Source organism: Moschus berezovskii, chromosome 6 (genome assembly GCF_049115385.1).
Source record: "Moschus berezovskii isolate FMDL1 chromosome 6, NW_MosBer_1.0, whole genome shotgun sequence".
In the NCBI taxonomy this organism is placed as follows: Eukaryota; Metazoa; Chordata; class Mammalia; order Artiodactyla; family Moschidae; genus Moschus; species Moschus berezovskii.
This window is the reverse complement of record NC_142465.1, coordinates 81,019,844-81,037,631: the sequence shown is the minus strand read 5'-3', so window position 1 is coordinate 81,037,631 and position 17,788 is coordinate 81,019,844. Positions and strand designations below refer to the sequence as shown.

Below are 17,788 nucleotides of genomic sequence, written 5' to 3'. Positions count from 1 at the left end.
TTTAACTTTCTATGCTCAACATGACATTTAGGCTGTCCCTTAATTTTAAGTATGCTGATGTCTATCATGAGCCTCTCTCCTAGTGAGCTTAGCTAGGATTTGAAGAAAAATGTTAAAATCCTTCAAATGAATTTACCTACCACTCTGGGGCCCTCCTTCTGTACCTTCACATCTCCTTGAGCATACTGCAAAGAGTGTATTAAAATATCCTATCTTCAGATTTATCTACCATTCCCCAACCCTCCCACTAGTACTCTTTATAATAACAGAAAATGAGTTTTATTCATCTTTTCATGAATTTCATAATAATCACAAGCTAGGATTCAGGAAATATCTGTTGGAGTTTGTATGAAATGATTACTAAAAGATCTTATGACTAGTAAAATTCAACTTCCCAAGAATTATTTGTACTATGAAGAAGAGGGCCTAACCAATTTATGTGTTGTGCTGTGCTTAGTCACTCAGTTACTTCTGACTCTTTGCAACCCCATTGACTGTAGCCCCCCAGGCTCCTCTGTCCATAGCAATTTTCCAGGCAAAAATACTGTAGTGGGTTGCCATGTCCTCCTCCAGAGGATCTTCCCAACCCAGGGACTGAACCTAGGTCTCCCACATTGCAGGCAGATTCTTTACCATCTGAGCCACCAGGGAAGCCCAAGAATCCTGCAATGGGTAGCCTATCACTTCTCCAGAAGATCTTCCTGACTCAGGAATCAAACCAGAGTCTCCTGCGTTAAAATCAGATTCTTTACCAGCTGAGCTACCAGGGAAGCCCTAACCAATTTATAATTGGTGCTTACAAAGAGGAGATAATATTTATCAGTGTCATTAAATAAAATCTCATAGTTTTTATACCTTATAAGGTTTTATCTGTGACCTTGGTTCAAAGAGTCACTCCATTTCAAAAGTTAAATTATATACCAAAAGAATATTTTTCCTAAAGGAAATTATTTAACCACCTCAAGCATCTGTACAGTATATTTTATGAATTGTTATTTCAAGGAGCTAGATATGGCTTATTTAGCTTATATGCAGAGTACATCATGCAAGATACTGGGCTGAAAGAAACAAGCTGGAATCGAGACTGCCAGGAGAAATATCAATAACCTCAGATATGCATATGACACCACCCTAATGGCAGAAAGCAAAGAGTAACTAAAGAATCTCTTGATGAAGGTGAAAGAGAAGAGTGAAAAAGCTGGCTTAAAACTCAGCACTCAATGATCATGGTATCCAGTCCCATTGTGTGTGCATGATAAGTTGCTTCAGTCGTGTCTGACTCTTTGCAACCCTCTTCGCAGCCTGCCTGGTTATTGGGTCCATGGGATTCTCCAGGCAAGAATACTGGAGTGGGTTGCATTTCCTTCTCCAGGGTATCTTCCTAACCCAGGGATTGAACCTGGGTCTCCTTCATTGCAGGTGGATTCTTTACCACTGAGCATGGCAATAGATGGGGAAAAAACAGAAACAATGACAGACTTTATTTTATTTGGCTCCAAAATCACTGCAGATGGTGATTGCACCCATGAAGTTCAAAAATGCTTGCTCCTTTGAAGAAAAGCTTTGACAAACCTAGACTGTGTATTTAAAAGTAGAGACATCACTTTGTCAACAAAGGTTTGTATAGTTAAAGCTATGGTTTTTCCAGAAGTCATGTATGGGTATGAGAGTTAGACCATAAAGGAGGCTGAGCACCAGAGAAATGATGCTTTAGAACTATGGTGCTGGAGAATACTCTTGAGAGTCCTTTGAACAGCAAGGATATCAAACCAGTCAATTCTAAAGTAAATCCACCTTGGATTTTCATTGGAAGGACTGATGCTGAAACTGAAGCTTCTTCCAATACTTTGACACCTGATGCCAAAGAGCTGACTTATTGGAAAAGACTGTGATGCTGGGAAATATTGAGAGCAGGAGGCGAAGGGGGTGACAGACAATGAAATAGTTGGATGGCATCATCAATTCAATGGACATGAGTTTGAGTCAACTCCATGAGATAGTGAAGGAGAGGGAAGTCTGATGTGCTGCAGTCCACGGGGTCACAAAGAGTTGAGAACACTGAGTGAGTGAACAACAGATCTGAGGTTCTCCTATTGTTCTGGTCATGACATCCTAGCTAGTTAAATATCTTCTAAATCCTTCATTTGTGTAACATCTTGTTTCCCACTCTGTTCAGTATCTTGGAATGAAAATTGCAACTTTTGCTATCTCTTGCTGCTACTGCTAAGTCGCTTCAGTCATGTCCGACTCTGTGCGACCCCATAGACGGCAGCCCACCAGGCTCCCCCGTCCCTGGGATTCTCCAGGCAAGAACACTGGAGGGGGTTGCCATTTCCTTCTCCAATGCATGAAAGTGAAAAGTGAGAGTGAAGTCACTCAGTCCTGTCGGACTCTGCGACCCCATGGACTGCAGCCCACCAGGCACCTCCGTAAATGGTATTTTCCAGGCAAGAGTACTGCAGTGGGGTGCCATTGCCTTCTCCGTGCTATCTTTTGAGAGGGATTTACTTTTTTAAAAATCTCTTAAAGAAAACTATGTAATCCAGTTTTATATATTTTTAAAATATTTTTACATAATTTATTTCTGAGTGTTCTTTCTAACTTTATTTGTGATGACTTTAAGAATTACTTTTCTAAGAAACCATGGCTAATGTAAATCCATCACTGACATATAAGTCAATGATTTCTTTAATTATTTTCAGTAGGTACTTAGAATCCTCTCTAACAGTGATTAACCAACATAATTTCTCATCCTCAACAAATTATTTTGCCACTTACAATTCATCTCATTTCACAATAGCAATGAATGCACAGAAAATTGTTCCTTATACTCATCCTAGGGAGTTGACCTAGGATTAACCATCATTAGCCTTCTCCTAATATTAGCACTTATTATCTCACCAGCTGATGATGTCTTTGAAGGAGCAAAGTGGAGAGATAATCAATCAAAATCATTCACCTGATGCTTACTATGCACTTACCCAGTGATGGAAATTGGGGCTCCTGTTATGGCTCAGATGTAAAGATCCACCTGCAATGCAGGAGTCCTGGGTTCAATCACTGGGTTGGGAAGATCCTCTGGAGAAGGGAATGGCTAACCATTCCAGCATACTTTCCTGAAGAACTCCACGGACAGAGGAGCCTGGCGGGCTATGGTCCATGGGGTCACAAAAAGTCAGATATGATTGAGCAACTAACACTCTCAGTGTCTTTCAATGATGGAAAAAAAAAGAGCACATTAAAGTAGGTTATGTACACACTGGTTCTCTGAGAAGTTATCCTATTATCCTATTATCAACATTAAGACAATAAACAATTGCTAGACTGTAGATATGACTTTAAAGGACAATAAATGATAATTGAATAGAGAAAGATTTATTTCCTTAAAGATCTTATAGTGAATAGAAGAGTTTGTCATTCTAGACAAGGGAAACGAGCACAGAAGAATAAAGTTGAGATCTACAGGAGGATGACAAAAAGACCAAGCACCTTTCTAACTGGTAACCGTGAAAGACCCATTTGGACAGATAAGATGAAGTTATCAAATTCATTTACTGATTTTTTAAATTCAACAAATTTATCCTGAATTCCTACAGTGCTTTGTCTAGGTGTCAAGAGCAATGCAGAAGTGAAATCAGCAGATTTTCTGCCTAAGAAGGCAGGGCTATATGTGTGGGGCAATATGGACCTAAAACATTATAATGGCAGCTTGGCATCATCAGACACATACATCAAACATCAAAAGTTTGAATGTCAAGCTTTTAGTCTAGGATTGGAATAGACTTGGAATGACAGAAATGTCACTTAATATTTTTTATGAAATCTTAGATTCTTCCTTTATAACTTTTCTCAGTTTTCATTTTGTTGTTGTTTGCAACTTCCTTGTTTTTATCATTCCTGAACTGCTATATTACTTCCAAAATAAATGTCTTTTTTCTACAGCCTGCCCTACAAACTGTTGCCAAATTAATTTTACTAAAATACAACTCTTTAACCAAGAGACTCTTCTGACACAAATATTTTTGACAGGACAGACCTTGAACATTTTGTCCATGATTTGAAGGACTTCTCAGACTTTAATTCCAACTGACTTTATCTTCAGTTATTCCTCAGTTGACTTCTGTTTTCTGATTAAGGTAATTTACCTGATGTTTTCATAGCAAGATTTCCTATTCTGTGTCTTTCCATACAAAATGTTTCCATATGGAATGTATACCCTCTTCGAATTGCCATTTATGTGAATTTCTAGTTTCCTTTGGCCTCAGATCCATGCCTCAGCTAGCAATGATTTTTCTATTCTCTTAAATCCACATTTCCCACCACACAGTATGTACTTGTAGTTTTGAATACTGTAATTTCTTATGTTTATCTTTCTGAATTATGTTGTGGATGTTTTTCTCAGTTCCCTAGAGTTGCAGATCAGATAGAGTATGCGGAATACCCTGACTATACTTAAAAGTTATATCTACTGGCTATATCTACAAAGTAACACTACTGGATGAATGAAAAAGCAATCAAGATAGATGCTAGAATAATGTTAATAATAAGAAATACACAGGCGTCTGTTGGGCTGTTGGACTACCAGCAGACTGATGGGGTCAAATGTGCAAATATTTGAAAAGGAAGATGAGAAATGTGATAGTTTCTAGCATGTTGTTAACTAATTAGGATGTCACTTAAAAACAGAGACAACTAAAAGTTGAGAGAATATGATGCTTGTCATCTATTGTCTAAGCCAATAAAAGGGAGTCCTGATACCAGACTAGAGCTGGGATATCCTAATAAGGTGAGGGAACCAAGCATTAAAGTTAGATTACTGTGTGGGTTGCAGGGGGAGGGTTCCTGATATTACTAGACTTCAATGAAAAGTTAGCATTTGAACAGAATAAACCAATTTACAATAATGAGCCCTAAAGCTCTCTGTCTGTATAATTAACTCAGCAATTTCCCCTTCCTCTCTATATAAAGGTAATTTTAGTATGATGAAGTAATTAACATATATGGGGAGTTTTGAGAAATAGAAATAATCAAGTTTTCATCTCAGGGTCAAACATGACTAGCTATTCATGATAACCACATATAATCCCACATTTCTAACTGAGCAGAATGAGCAGGAAGATGCCCTCATTCTCCAACCTCCAAGCTACCTGTTCTCAGTGGACTTTGTAACCATCTATTGGAGAAGGAAATGGCAACCCACTCCAATGTTCTTGCCTGGAGAATCCCGAGGACGGGGGAGCCTGGCGGGCTGCCGTCTATGGGGTCGCACAGAGTCGGACACGACTGAAGCGACTTAGCAGTAGCAGTAGCAGCATTTTCTGTTAAACTTTTTATTTTGTATTGGGGTATAGCTGATTAACAATATTGTGATAGTTTCAGGTGAACAGTGGAGGGACTCAGCCATACATGTACATGTATACATTCTCCCCCAAACTCCTCTCCTGTCCAGGCTGTTAAATAACACTGAACAGAGTTCCATATGCTATACAGCAGGTCCCTGTTTGTAACATCTTTGATTGTGAAAAAACCATATCTCCTTGGCTTTAACTCTAAAAATATGTTCTATTAATCTGGATAAATGTGAGTTCTAATTTTCACCAGCTGCATGTCTTTAGGAAATTTTAAAAATCTCTCTGGGTTTCAGTTAACTCACAAGCACTAGGAATAGTTAATAATATTAACTTCATGCAGGCTGGTGGAGGATTAGCAGGAAGGATGCTGGCATAGTGACTGAACTGCAAGCACTCAAAAATGATATTTTATTTTCTTCCTTCCCCAACCACTCATAAACAAGGAAATTCAAAGAGGTCAATGATATCAAACTTATAGAAAAACTATGAATCTGTATTATACTTTTTCTCTTAAAAAATATGAGACATATGTACAATGCCATCTTTATGTTTTTTAAGACTAAGAGAAAAAAGGATATTTTTCTAATTTAATTTCATATAATTACTGAGAAATTCCTGGAGTATGAAATGGCAACCCACTCCAGTATTCTTGCCTGGAAAATTCCATGGGCAGGAGCCTCATGGGGGACAGTCCATGGGGTCACAAAGAGTCAGACATGACTGGGTGACTGACTGACTGAGAAATTTAGCACTAAAATGACGTGTTATCACTTTCTATTGTATTTTATTTCTAGACAGCAATTCTGCATCCAAAACCAATTCTTCAAACATGTGTTCTCAGTAGGTATTCTTTCATTCTCCCCTAGCTAGTGATAATTGGATAAGTTGTATGTTTACATTCAACAGATAATCTTTTGGAGATAGTGTTTCATTTTTCTGAGGTTTCCAAAAAAAATTGAGCAAAGAAAGGCCAGTTATTCTTATTGTACATGCTCAGTCATTCAGCTGTGTCTAACTCTCTGCAAATCCATGGACTGCAACCTACCAGGCTACTCTGTCCATGGAATTCTCCAGGCAAGAACACTGGAGTGGGTTATCATTTCATACTCCAAGATATTTTCCTGACCCAGGGTATGAACCCACAATTTCTTTCCTGCATTGGTAGGCAGATTATCACCTGAGAAGCCCAAGTTATCTTCATTAATTGAGTGTCTTTATGTGGGGTGCACTTATCCACAAAAAGATTTGAATAATTCTGAACACTAAGTTGATATATAGTCACAGACAGTATGAATATTTTTTTAAAATGTCTTGTAGATTAATTCAATATTTTTATCCTGAAATTTCTGAGTATGTTAAGGCTTTATTAAATATCATATTTGGCCACAGTTTGAAGTTTTGATAGTAATGATAATCAAGTAACCACATGAAATAAATTTAAAGTATTTTGTCCTATAAATATAAAGAAGATGCATATGGAATAATTATTTTAGAGTTAACTATCTATAAATAAATTTAAATTAATGCATACTGGATAATAAAACTGAATGAATGCAGTGCTCAGGAAAACCTGTCAACATAATAACTAAACACGAAGCACATCTAGATTATAAAATTTAAATAGCTTGAAAAGTATAACACCTCCATCCATCCTCCTTACCCCAAAGTTCCTCATCCCTGAAGTAACAATTATTCTTACTTATCTCACTGGAATTTATCTCAGAAAGAAGATGGTTTATTTATAGTACAATCCTTTTTTTTTTAATTTTACAAAAGATATATCGAATATTCTTTCAATCCTTGTAGTTTTTCAACTTGATAGATTTCCAAGTCCACAAAAAGTATATCATGTCAGAAAGCATGAATGCATCTTTGATTTAGAGAGATAGGAAGGTAAGATAAGGAAGTCAATTGTTAGCAGAAAACATCACTTACCCCCATTGCTTTTGATTTTTACCATGTTCCTAGGGTAAAACTAGTTGTTATGTCTGGGAATCAGAGAAACACTGCTACTATTAGACCATTATTATCAGAAACACTGCTACTATTACAATAACATGTTGGTTTTTCACGTTAAATATTGAAGACCATACTTAGTAGAAAAAAATCTTTTCATAAGAATCTTTTTCCCATTTACAGTTAACACAGTTTGAAATACACTATAGCAACTTCTTTTTGTTCAAGTAAACTTTTGCTGATTTTTCCAGGTTGAATTAAAATGTACCTTCTTCAAATGTATCACTTTAAGGAGGTTTCCCTCTGCTTTCCCTTCCTGTGCACTCTTGCTATGCTCATGATACCCAACAAAGCTGTTGTGGAATTTACCATAATAGTTTTGTCTGTGAGTTCCAATAAGCAATGAAACTTTCTAGCAGTTTATGGTATAGGAGCTAAACAAGTGTAAACTAAACATTAACCTCTGTTAGTTTTGATTGTGAACTTGTAGATGATTTAATGGAACACAAGGCAAATGGCTGATTTCTTTACTGGTTGTATTAAACTAAATTGAAAGACTGGAAATCAACCAAAAATATTTCAAAGGAAAAAGCCAATAAATAAAACTCTAATTAGATTATTTTAATGAAACCTCTACCTTTCATGGTACCACTCTCTGTCGGACTTTGTCCTCAATTTCTTTCTCTTCATCCCTATTTATTCTGTCCTGTCAATTCCCTCCTTACTCTATTATTTATTTTCCTCTGTCTTTCTCATTTCCCTTGTTTGTCTTTTCTCCTTTCCCACTTCAGTTTTTCTCCCTTAGAAAATCATATACAACACACACAAATACAGACACACACAGAGCCCAAATAGTTTTGTTTATTTGATCTTTCCTTACCGGGATGAAGATGTAGGCTCAGTTGTTTGTCTCTGCACACGTGCATGTTTAATTAAATGTTCTTTTACAGCAGTTTGGACTTCGGCTGGGATATCAGGGGAAGTGTGGCTGATTTTTATTGCAGGCTCAATAACTTTTAGTGCTGGTTCTCCATTTTCTTTAATCTCTTTTTTCTCTTCAGTCTCAAAAACTTCAGTGGGAGCACTTGACATGCTCTGTGGAAGGGTACTGACATTGGAAGTCATGGGTTTGCTCTTCCAGAAAGGCCAGCATAACTTCCAGAAGACAAAAAGTGAAACAACCAACAAGGCCAGGCCACAAAAGCTGACAACAACTGCTAACAGGCTGACTGAAATATCTGGAAAAAAATTACAAAGTAGGAGAAATATTAAGTCATTGACAATGTATATAGTAGAGCAGTAATTGTGGGATAATGTGATGTTATGGTTATTATTAATAGTATGCTGATTCAGAGTTTCAAAAATCTACTTTTAAGTACTTTTGTAGGGAGGAAATAATAATTATGTTTGTTCTCTATGTTTGCATCTCATTCCTGCCCTGGAAATAGGTTCATCTATATCACTGATGACATAGATGGGTGGGATGGGAGGAGGTGGGAAGGAGGTCCAAGAGGGAGGGGAAATATGTATATTTACATATAGTTCATTCACTTCATTGTACAGAGGAAACTAAGATAACATTGCAAAGCAATTATACTCCAACTATATATATATATATATATATATATATACATTCAAAGGAAACAATTGAAAATTTCTATCCCAGGAAGTTTTCAGTTGTACACAAGAAAAGCATGATATATACATATCATTTCCAAGTATAGTACAAGGGGGTCCAAGAGTTTGCAAAATGAAGGTTAGCTCCTTGCAACCTACCTTGAAGTCATGAAGCTTAACATGCTCTGAGACTGTATACAACAAGAAAGCCTTCTGTTGGCTTCATCTTTGATCTACAGATGCAAACTTCTTACTCTCTAAGCAGTAATAATGTTAAATATATGTATAAGCTGCTTTCTGTGGTCTTAATGAGAATGTGTGTGTTAAGCAGCTTCAACCATGTCTGACTCTTTGTGACCCAATGGATCGTAGCCTGCCAGGCTCCTCTGTCCATAGGATTCTCCAGGCAAGAATACTGGAGTGAGTTGCCATGCCCTCTCAACCCAGGGACTGAACTCATGTTTCTTATGTCTCTTGCACTGGCAAGCAGCATCTTTACCACTAGCACCACCTGGGACACATTACTAATAGAGAATGAGTACACAATTAGTTGTATTTTCAAACCCCATGTGTGTGTATGTACTCAGTCACTCAGTTATGTTTGACTCTTTGTGTCCCCATGGACCCACCAGGCTCTTTTGTTCATGGAATTGTCCAGGAAAGAATACTGGAGCAGGTTGCCATTTCCTACTCCAGGGATCTTCCCAACCCAGGAATCAAACCAGCGTGCATCTCTTGCACCTCCTGCATTAGCAGGCAGATTCTTTACCACTGTGCTACCTGGGAAACCCTCTTCAAAATCTGTAGGTCCTTTCTAATAAGCTTGAGTGCTTCTAACTTCTGAAGTCCAAAATTGGTTAATAATTTGCTACAGAACTTTAAAATATTCTTATTTTAAAATAAATATAAAATTAATATATGTGTAAAATAATTAAAAGGAATACAATAAAAAGTTAATAAGATTATATAAATAAATAAATGCGGGAGAAGTCACAAATCTCTCATGCAAAATCATGCCAAGGAGTTTATGTAGATACTCTGCCCTCAAGGAAGTAGAAAACAGCTCTCCACTCCTTAACTGTGGGATGACAAAGTGACTTCCTCCTAATGAGTACTTCCTCCTAATGAGTACCTTTTGTATAAAAAGGGGCAAAATGGTATAATTTTACACAGGAGACATCTGAAAAATACAAACCTCATCCAGGTGATCAAGGGGAACATCAACAGTGACAAATCATGTCAATAGCCTTGAAATGATGTGATAAATATGGCACTTTATCTCTGCAATCTTCCTCCCCAAATTAATGATCCAGATCTAATCATGAAAAAACATATGAAAATTCGAGTATAGGGACAGTCTACAAAACACCTGACCAGTACTCTTCAAAACCCAATGTTGTCAAAAAAAGGAAGTCTGAGAAGATGTCATCCTTTCATAACCCAGAGAGACTAAGGACACATGCTAATTAAATGTGATATGGTAATCTAGATGGAATTACCCTAGAGAGACTCCTGGAATAAAAAATAAAGAACATTATAAAAAAAGAAATCTGAATAAAGTATGGACTTCAGTTAACAATGTATCAATACTAGTTCAGCAACTGTAACCAAATACATTACTATTTCACACACTAATGTAAAATGTTAACAATAGGAGCAACTGAGTGTGGGGAATATGGAAACTCTGTACTGTCTTCCCGAATGTTTCTGTACATTGACTACAGTTTCAAAAAGTAAAATTCATTGAAACGTGTTAAGAATATCCCTCTGCCAACTTCCATTTTCACCTTCCTAAAATTACAAATGTTAGCAATCTGGTGCTGCAGCACTCTTAAAGTTTGGAAGACTAAATAGATATCCCATGAAGAACTTTTCTAGACTTAGATAACCATATTCTTTTATTTCACAACTTTGTTTAACATCAGTATCAAATATAACTCTTAATTTCTTTTGTTTCTCTGTTTTAAATAAAATATTAGGGATATAACAGATTGAATTATGTCTGTCCCTCCACTACCTCCAAATTCATATGCTAAAGTCCTAACAGCCAGGACCTCAGAATATGATTGTATTTGGAGATGGGCCTTTTAAATTAGTAATTTAGGCAAAATGAGGTCATATGAATGAGCCCTAGTGCAATATATCTGAGGTCCTTATAAGAAGAGGAGATTAAGACAAAGGCAGTCATTGAAGGAAGACCATGTTAGGACCCAGGGAGAAGGTAGCCATCAAGAAGCCAATGCGTAGAGGACTCAGAAGAAATCAACCCTCCTGACAACTTATCTCAGACTTCTAGTTTTCAAAACTCTGAGGAGTACGTTTCTATTGTTTAAGTGACCCATTGTAGTACTTGGTTATGGAAGCCCTAGAAAACTGAAGAACAAATCTAATTTCTTTTAATCACCATTGTAAAACACCACTCTTCAAAAGCAACCAGTAACCTCAGTTTGGTGTGACTCTGTCCAGTCCAAGCACTAATAAACAAAAATATCTCTTAAGTAATCATAAAGTATAGAATTTTAAATATAGAATAAAATATAGAATTTCATTGGAAGAGGAAATGATAACCCACTCCAGTATTCTAGCCTTGAGAATCCCATGAACAGTATGAAAAGGCAAAAAGATATGACACCATAACATGAGCCCCCAATATCAAAAGGTGTCCAATATGCTCCTGGGGAAGAGTAGAGAACAATTACTAATAGTTCCAGAAAGAATGAAGTGGCGGGGCCAAAGCAGAAATAATGCTCAGTTGTGGATGCACCAGGTGGTGAAAGTAAAGTCCAATGCTATAAAGAACAATATTGCATAGGAACCTGGAATGTTAGCTCCATGAATCAAGGTAAATTGGAAGTGGTCAAATAGGAGATGGAAAGAATGAACATTGATGTCTTAGGAATCAGTGAACTGAAATGGACAGGAATGGGAAATTTTAATTCAGATGACCATTATATCTACTACTGTGGGCAAGAATCCCTTAGAAGAAATGGAGTAGCCCTCATAGTCAACAAAAGATTCTGAAATGCAGTACTTGGTTGGGTGCAAGCTCAGACAGAATGATCTCAGTTCATTTCCAAGACAAATCATTCAATATCACTGTAATCCAAGTCTGTGCCCCAACCATTAATGGTGAAGAAGTTGAAGCTGACTGGTTATGAAGACTATCACACCTTCTAGAACAAAAAGCAAAAGATGTCCTTTTCATTTTATCGGATTGGAGTGCAAAAGTAGGAAGTCAAGAGATACCCAGAAAAACCAGCAAGTTAGGCCTATGAGTACAAAATGAACCAGGACAAAGTTTAACAGACTTTTTCCAAGAGAACACACTGGTCATAGCAAACATCCTTCACCAACATACCAAGAGACATGGACATCACCAGGTGATCAATATGGAAATCAGATCAATTATGTTCTTTGCAGCTGCAAATGGAAAGCTATATACAGTCAGCTAAAACAAGACCTGGAGTTGGCCCAAATCATGAGCTTCTTATTACAAAATTCAAGCTTAAATGGAAGAATGTAAGGAAAACCACTAGATCATTCAGTGAAAGTGTTAGTCACTCATGGTATGACCCTTGTGATATACAGCGGAGGTAACAAATAGATTCAAGGGAGTAGATCTGGTAGAGTGCCTGAATAAGGCAGAGATTTGTAACTTTGTGCAGGAGGCAGTGACCAAACTATTCCAGAGAAAAAGAAATGCAAGAAGGCAAAGTGGTTGTCTGAGGAGGCTTTACAAATATCTCAGGAAAGAACAGAAGTGAAGGGCAAAGGAGAAAGGGAAAGATATACCCAACTGAACGCAGAATTCCAGAAAATAACAAGGTGAGACAAGAAGGCCTTCTTAAATGAATGATTAAAAGAAATAGGGAGAAATAGTGGAATGGGAAAGATGAGAGGTGTCTTCAAGAAAATTAGAGATATAAAGGGAATATTTCATACAAGAATGGGCACAATAAAGGACAGAAATGGTAAGGACTTAATAGAAGCAGAAGATTAAGAAGAAATGGCAAGAATACTCAGAAAGGTGTTAATAACAGAGAAGCACTGTGGTGTGGTCACTCACCTAGAGCCAGAAATCCTGGAGTGGGAAGTAAGGTGGGCCTTAGAAAGCCTTACTATGAGCAAAGTTAGTGGAGGTGATAGAATTCCAGGTGAGCTACATCTGCAGATGAATGGATAAGAAAGCTTTGGTACATACAATGGAGTATTTTTCAGCCATCAAAAAGAATGCATTTGAATCAGTTCTAATGAGGTGGATGAAATTGGAGCCTATTATACAGAGTGAAGTAAGCCAGAAAGAAAAACATCAATACAGTATACTAACGCATATATATGGAATTTAGAAAGATGGTAACCTTAACCCTGTATACGAGACTGAAAAAGAGACACAGGTATATAGAACAGTCTTTGGGACTCTGTGGGAGAGGGTGAAGGTGGGATGATTTGGGAGAATGGCAATGTAGCATGTATATTATCATATGTGAAATGAATCACCAGTCCAGGTTCGACGTGTGATACAGGATGCTTGGGGCTGGTACACGGGGATGACCTGGAGGGAGGATATGGGGAAGAGGGAGGTGGGAGGGGGGTTCAAGAAAGGGAACACATGTACACCCGGGGCGGATTCATGTCAATGTATGGCAAAACCAACCAATATATTAATGTAAGGTAATTTGCCTCCAATAACATAAAATAAAAAATTAAAAAAAAACCCTAAAAGATGCTGTTACTGTTAAAGTGCTACACTCAATATGTCAGCAAATTTGGAAAACTCAGCAGTGGCCATATGGCTGGAAAAGGTGCGATTTCATTCCAATCTTAAAGAAGGGTAATGTCAAAGAATGTTCAAATTACTGCACAATTGCACTCATCTCACATGCTAACAAAGTAATGCACAAAATTCTCCAATCCAGGCTTCAACAGCATGTGAACTGTGAAATTCCAGATGTTCAAGCTGGATTTAGAAATGGCAGAGGAACCAGAGATCAAATTGCCAACATCTGTTGGATTATGGAGAAAGCAAGGGGGTTCCAGAAAAACATCTACTTCTGCTTCATTGACTAAAGGCTTTGACAATGTGGATCACAACAAACTGTGGAAAATTCTTAAAGATATGGGTATACCAGACCACCTTACCTGTTTCCGTATGCAGGTCAAGAAGCAACAGTTAGAACTGGACATGGAACAACTTCATGTATTTGTGCATGCTATGTCACATCAATTGTGTCTGACTTTTTGAAACCCTATTGACTGTAGCCTGCCAGGCTCCTCTGCCCATGGGATTCTCCAAGCAAGCATACTGGAGTAGGTTGCCATGCCCTACTGCAGGGGATCTTCCCAACCCAGGGATCTAATCTATATCTCCTGGGGCTCCTGCATGCAGGCAGATTCTTTATACTGAGCCACCAAGGAAGCCCACATGCATGGGAAAACTGACCAGTTCAAAACTGGGAAAGGAGTACAACAAAGCTGTACATTGTTACGTTTCTTATTTAACTTGTATGCAGAGTACATCACAGAAAATTCTAGGCTAGATGAATCACAAGCTGTAATTGAGATGTTTAGGAGAAATATCAATAACCTCAGATATGCAGATGATACCACTTTAATGGCAGAAAGTGAAGAGGAACTAAAGAACCTCTTGATGAAGTTGAAAGAGGAGAGTGAAAAAGCTGGCTTAAAACTCAACATCAAAAAGCTAGGTCCAGAGGGATGATATGGGGAGGCAGGTGGGAGGGGGGTTCAAGATGGGGAACACATGTACACCTGGGGTGGATTCATGTCAATGTATGGCAAAACCAATACAATATTGTAAAGTAAAAAAAAAAAAAAAAAACTAGGTCCTATCACTTCATGGCAAATAGATGGGGGAAATGTGGAAACAGGATCAGATTTCACTTTCTTGGGTTCCAAAATCAATGTGATGGTGATTGCAGCCATGAAATTAAAAGACGCTTGCTTCTTGGAAGAAAAGCTATGTCAAACCTAGACAGTGCATTAAAAAGCAGAGATATCACTTTGCTGACAACATTCTGTGTAGTCAAAGCTATGGTTTTTCCCACAGTCATGTTTGGATGAGCTGGACCATAAGAGTTGGACCATGAGTGTTGAACCATAAAGGCTGATCACTGAAGAATTGATTCTTAAGACCTGTGGTGTTGGAGAAGATTCTTGAGAATCCCTTGGACAGAAAGAAGATCTAACCAGTTAGTCCTAAAGGAAATCCACCCTGAATATTCATTGGAAGGACTGATGCTGAAGCTCCAATACTTTGGCCACCTGATGTGAAGAGCTGACTCTGGAAAAGACCCTGATGCTGGGAAGGATTGAGGGCAGGAGAAGAAGTGGGTGACGGCTGGTCACTGGCTCAGTGGACATAAGTTTAAGCACACTTAGGGAGATAGTGATGAACAGAGAAGCCTGGTGTACTTCAGTTCATGGGTTCTTGAAGAGTCAGACATGACTTAATGACTGAACAACAACAACACAACAAATATTTCAAAACAGAACCCAGACTCACTGATAAGAACATCATGTAAGTTGACCAGTTTCTACAATTTCAGAGAAATATTATTTTACTTTTATTTTCATTGACCTGATAGGGAAATGATTGGTAGTTTTATTTTATCTTTCTGTAACTAGTGAGATAAAATGGTTCTGGTTTAATTCTCAATCTGTTGCTGATGCAAATCCATTCAGAAATTGAAATAATTCTAAGTTTTTATTGCTTCTTAATTATATGAATAAAAATTAATTTTAACATGCTATGATATACAGAAACTAATTTTTCCTTCATTTTTCAATTGAAACTAAAGCTACATTGATTATATTTTCCATTTATATTCCATTGGTGAGGAATGTGTGATCATATTTTATATTTTGTAGTTTATTTTTAGCACTATAACTTGAGTAAAAGAGAAAAAATATAAAATCAATATGATTCCTGATTATTAACTATAATTTTGAAATGAAGGAAGCCTATGACTTGTTTCATAATCTTCATATATTTTAAGCCCCACTTATACATTTTTTCTAGATATTTTAACCCAGCTAACTTCTTCAGTGGCTACGTTCTGCTCAGTTGGAGCCCAAGCCAAGATATAAGGAGACTGCAGCACAATGTGGGGCAGGAGTCTGACCAACTGGCAAAAGATTGGAGGAGGTTCCCACCACCTACTCCTTTAGTTCGGTTCGGTTCAGTTCAGTCGCTCAGTCATGTCCGACTCTTTGCGACCCCATGAATCACAGCACACCAGGCCTCCCTGTCCATCACCAACTCCCAGAGTTCACTCAAACTCATGTCCATCGAGTTGGTGATGCCATCCAGCCATCTCATTCTCCGTTGTCCCCGTCTCCTCCCACCCCCAATCCCTCCCAGCATCAGACTCTTTTCCAGTGAGTCAACTCGTCGCATGAGGTAGCCGAAGTATTGCAGTTTCAGCTTCAACATCAGTACTTCCAATGAACACCCAGGATTGATCTCCTTTAGAATGGACTGGTTGGATCTCCTTGCAGTCCAAGGGACTCTCAAGAGTCTTCTCCAGCACCACAGTTCAAAAGCATCAATTCTTTGGCGATCAGCTTTCTTCACAGTCCAACTCTCACATCCATACATGACCACGGGAAAAACCATAGCCTTGACTAGATGGACCTTGGTTGGCAAAGTAATGTCTCTGCTTTTTAATATGCTATCTAGGTTGGTCATAACTTTCCTTCCAAGGAGTAAGCATCTTTTAATTTCCTGGCGCACAATTGGACTCATCTCACACACTAGTAAAGTCATGCTCAAAATTCTCCAAACCAGGCTTCAGCAATATGTGAACCGTGAACTTCCAGATGTTCAAGCAAGTTTTAGAAAAGGCAGAGGCACCAGAGATCAAATTGCCAACATCCACTGGATCATGGAGAAAGCAAGAGAGTTCCAGAAAAACATCTATTTCTGCTTCATTGACTATGCCAAAGCCTTTGACTGTGTGGATCACAATAGACTGTGGAACACTCTAAAAGAGATGGGAATCCCAGACCACCTGACCTGCCTCTTGAGAAACCTGTATGCAGGTCAGGAAGCAACAGTTAGAACTGGACATGGAACAACAGACTGGTTCCAAATAGGAAAAGGAGTATGTCAAGGTTGTATATTGTTACCCTGCTTATTTAACTTATATGCAGAGTACATCATGAGGAACGCTGGGCTGGAAGAAGCACAAGCTGGAATCAAGATTGCCGGGAGAAATATCAATAACCTACTCCTTAGGTTTGGTTAATTTGCCAGACAAGCCTATAGAACTCAGGAAACTTGTTTGTTTACCAGTTTATTAAAAGAAGATGTAATTCAGGAATAGCCAGATTGAAGAGTTCATCAGGCAAAGTATTGAGAAAGCTCCCATGCCCTCTCAGAGCACAGTGTTTTCAAATTTCTGCATGTTTAACATAGAAGCTCTCAGACCCCATCCTTTGGGGGTTTTATAGAGGTTTCATGATACTGGCATGGCTGAGTAAAAACATTGGCCATTGGTTCAATCTCCAACTGATTCAACCTCCAGCCCTTCTCCCCTCCCAGAAGTTCAGCAGGAGTGGAGCTAAAGTTCCAGTCCTCTAATCACAAGGTTGATCTTCTGGAAAACAGTACCCAAGCTTAGCTGGGATCCAAAAGTCATATCATTAAGCTAACAAGACACCTTTATGGCTCTCATCACTGAAGAAATTCTAAGGTTTGGGTGAGCTGTGAGCCAGGAACTGTGGACAAAGACTAAATATATATGCACAATAGCACACCTCTCTTCTCACTATTCTTGGTCATATATTTCATCCAAACCAAATCACTTTTGAAAGTGACAGCCTATGCTATTAGTAATAACAGG

At 38.1% G+C, this 17,788-nt stretch overlaps 1 protein-coding gene across 1 annotated transcript in view; it reads right to left on the bottom strand.

Moving 5' to 3' along the window:
* SYT10 (synaptotagmin 10) overlaps positions 1-17,788 on the bottom strand; it is a 121,665-nt gene that overhangs the window by 84,617 nt on the left and 19,260 nt on the right. The window contains exon 2 of the mRNA XM_055395218.1: positions 8,188-8,545. Coding sequence (XP_055251193.1) covers positions 8,188-8,545 — 358 coding nt within the window. The remainder of the gene's footprint in view (positions 1-8,187; positions 8,546-17,788) is intronic.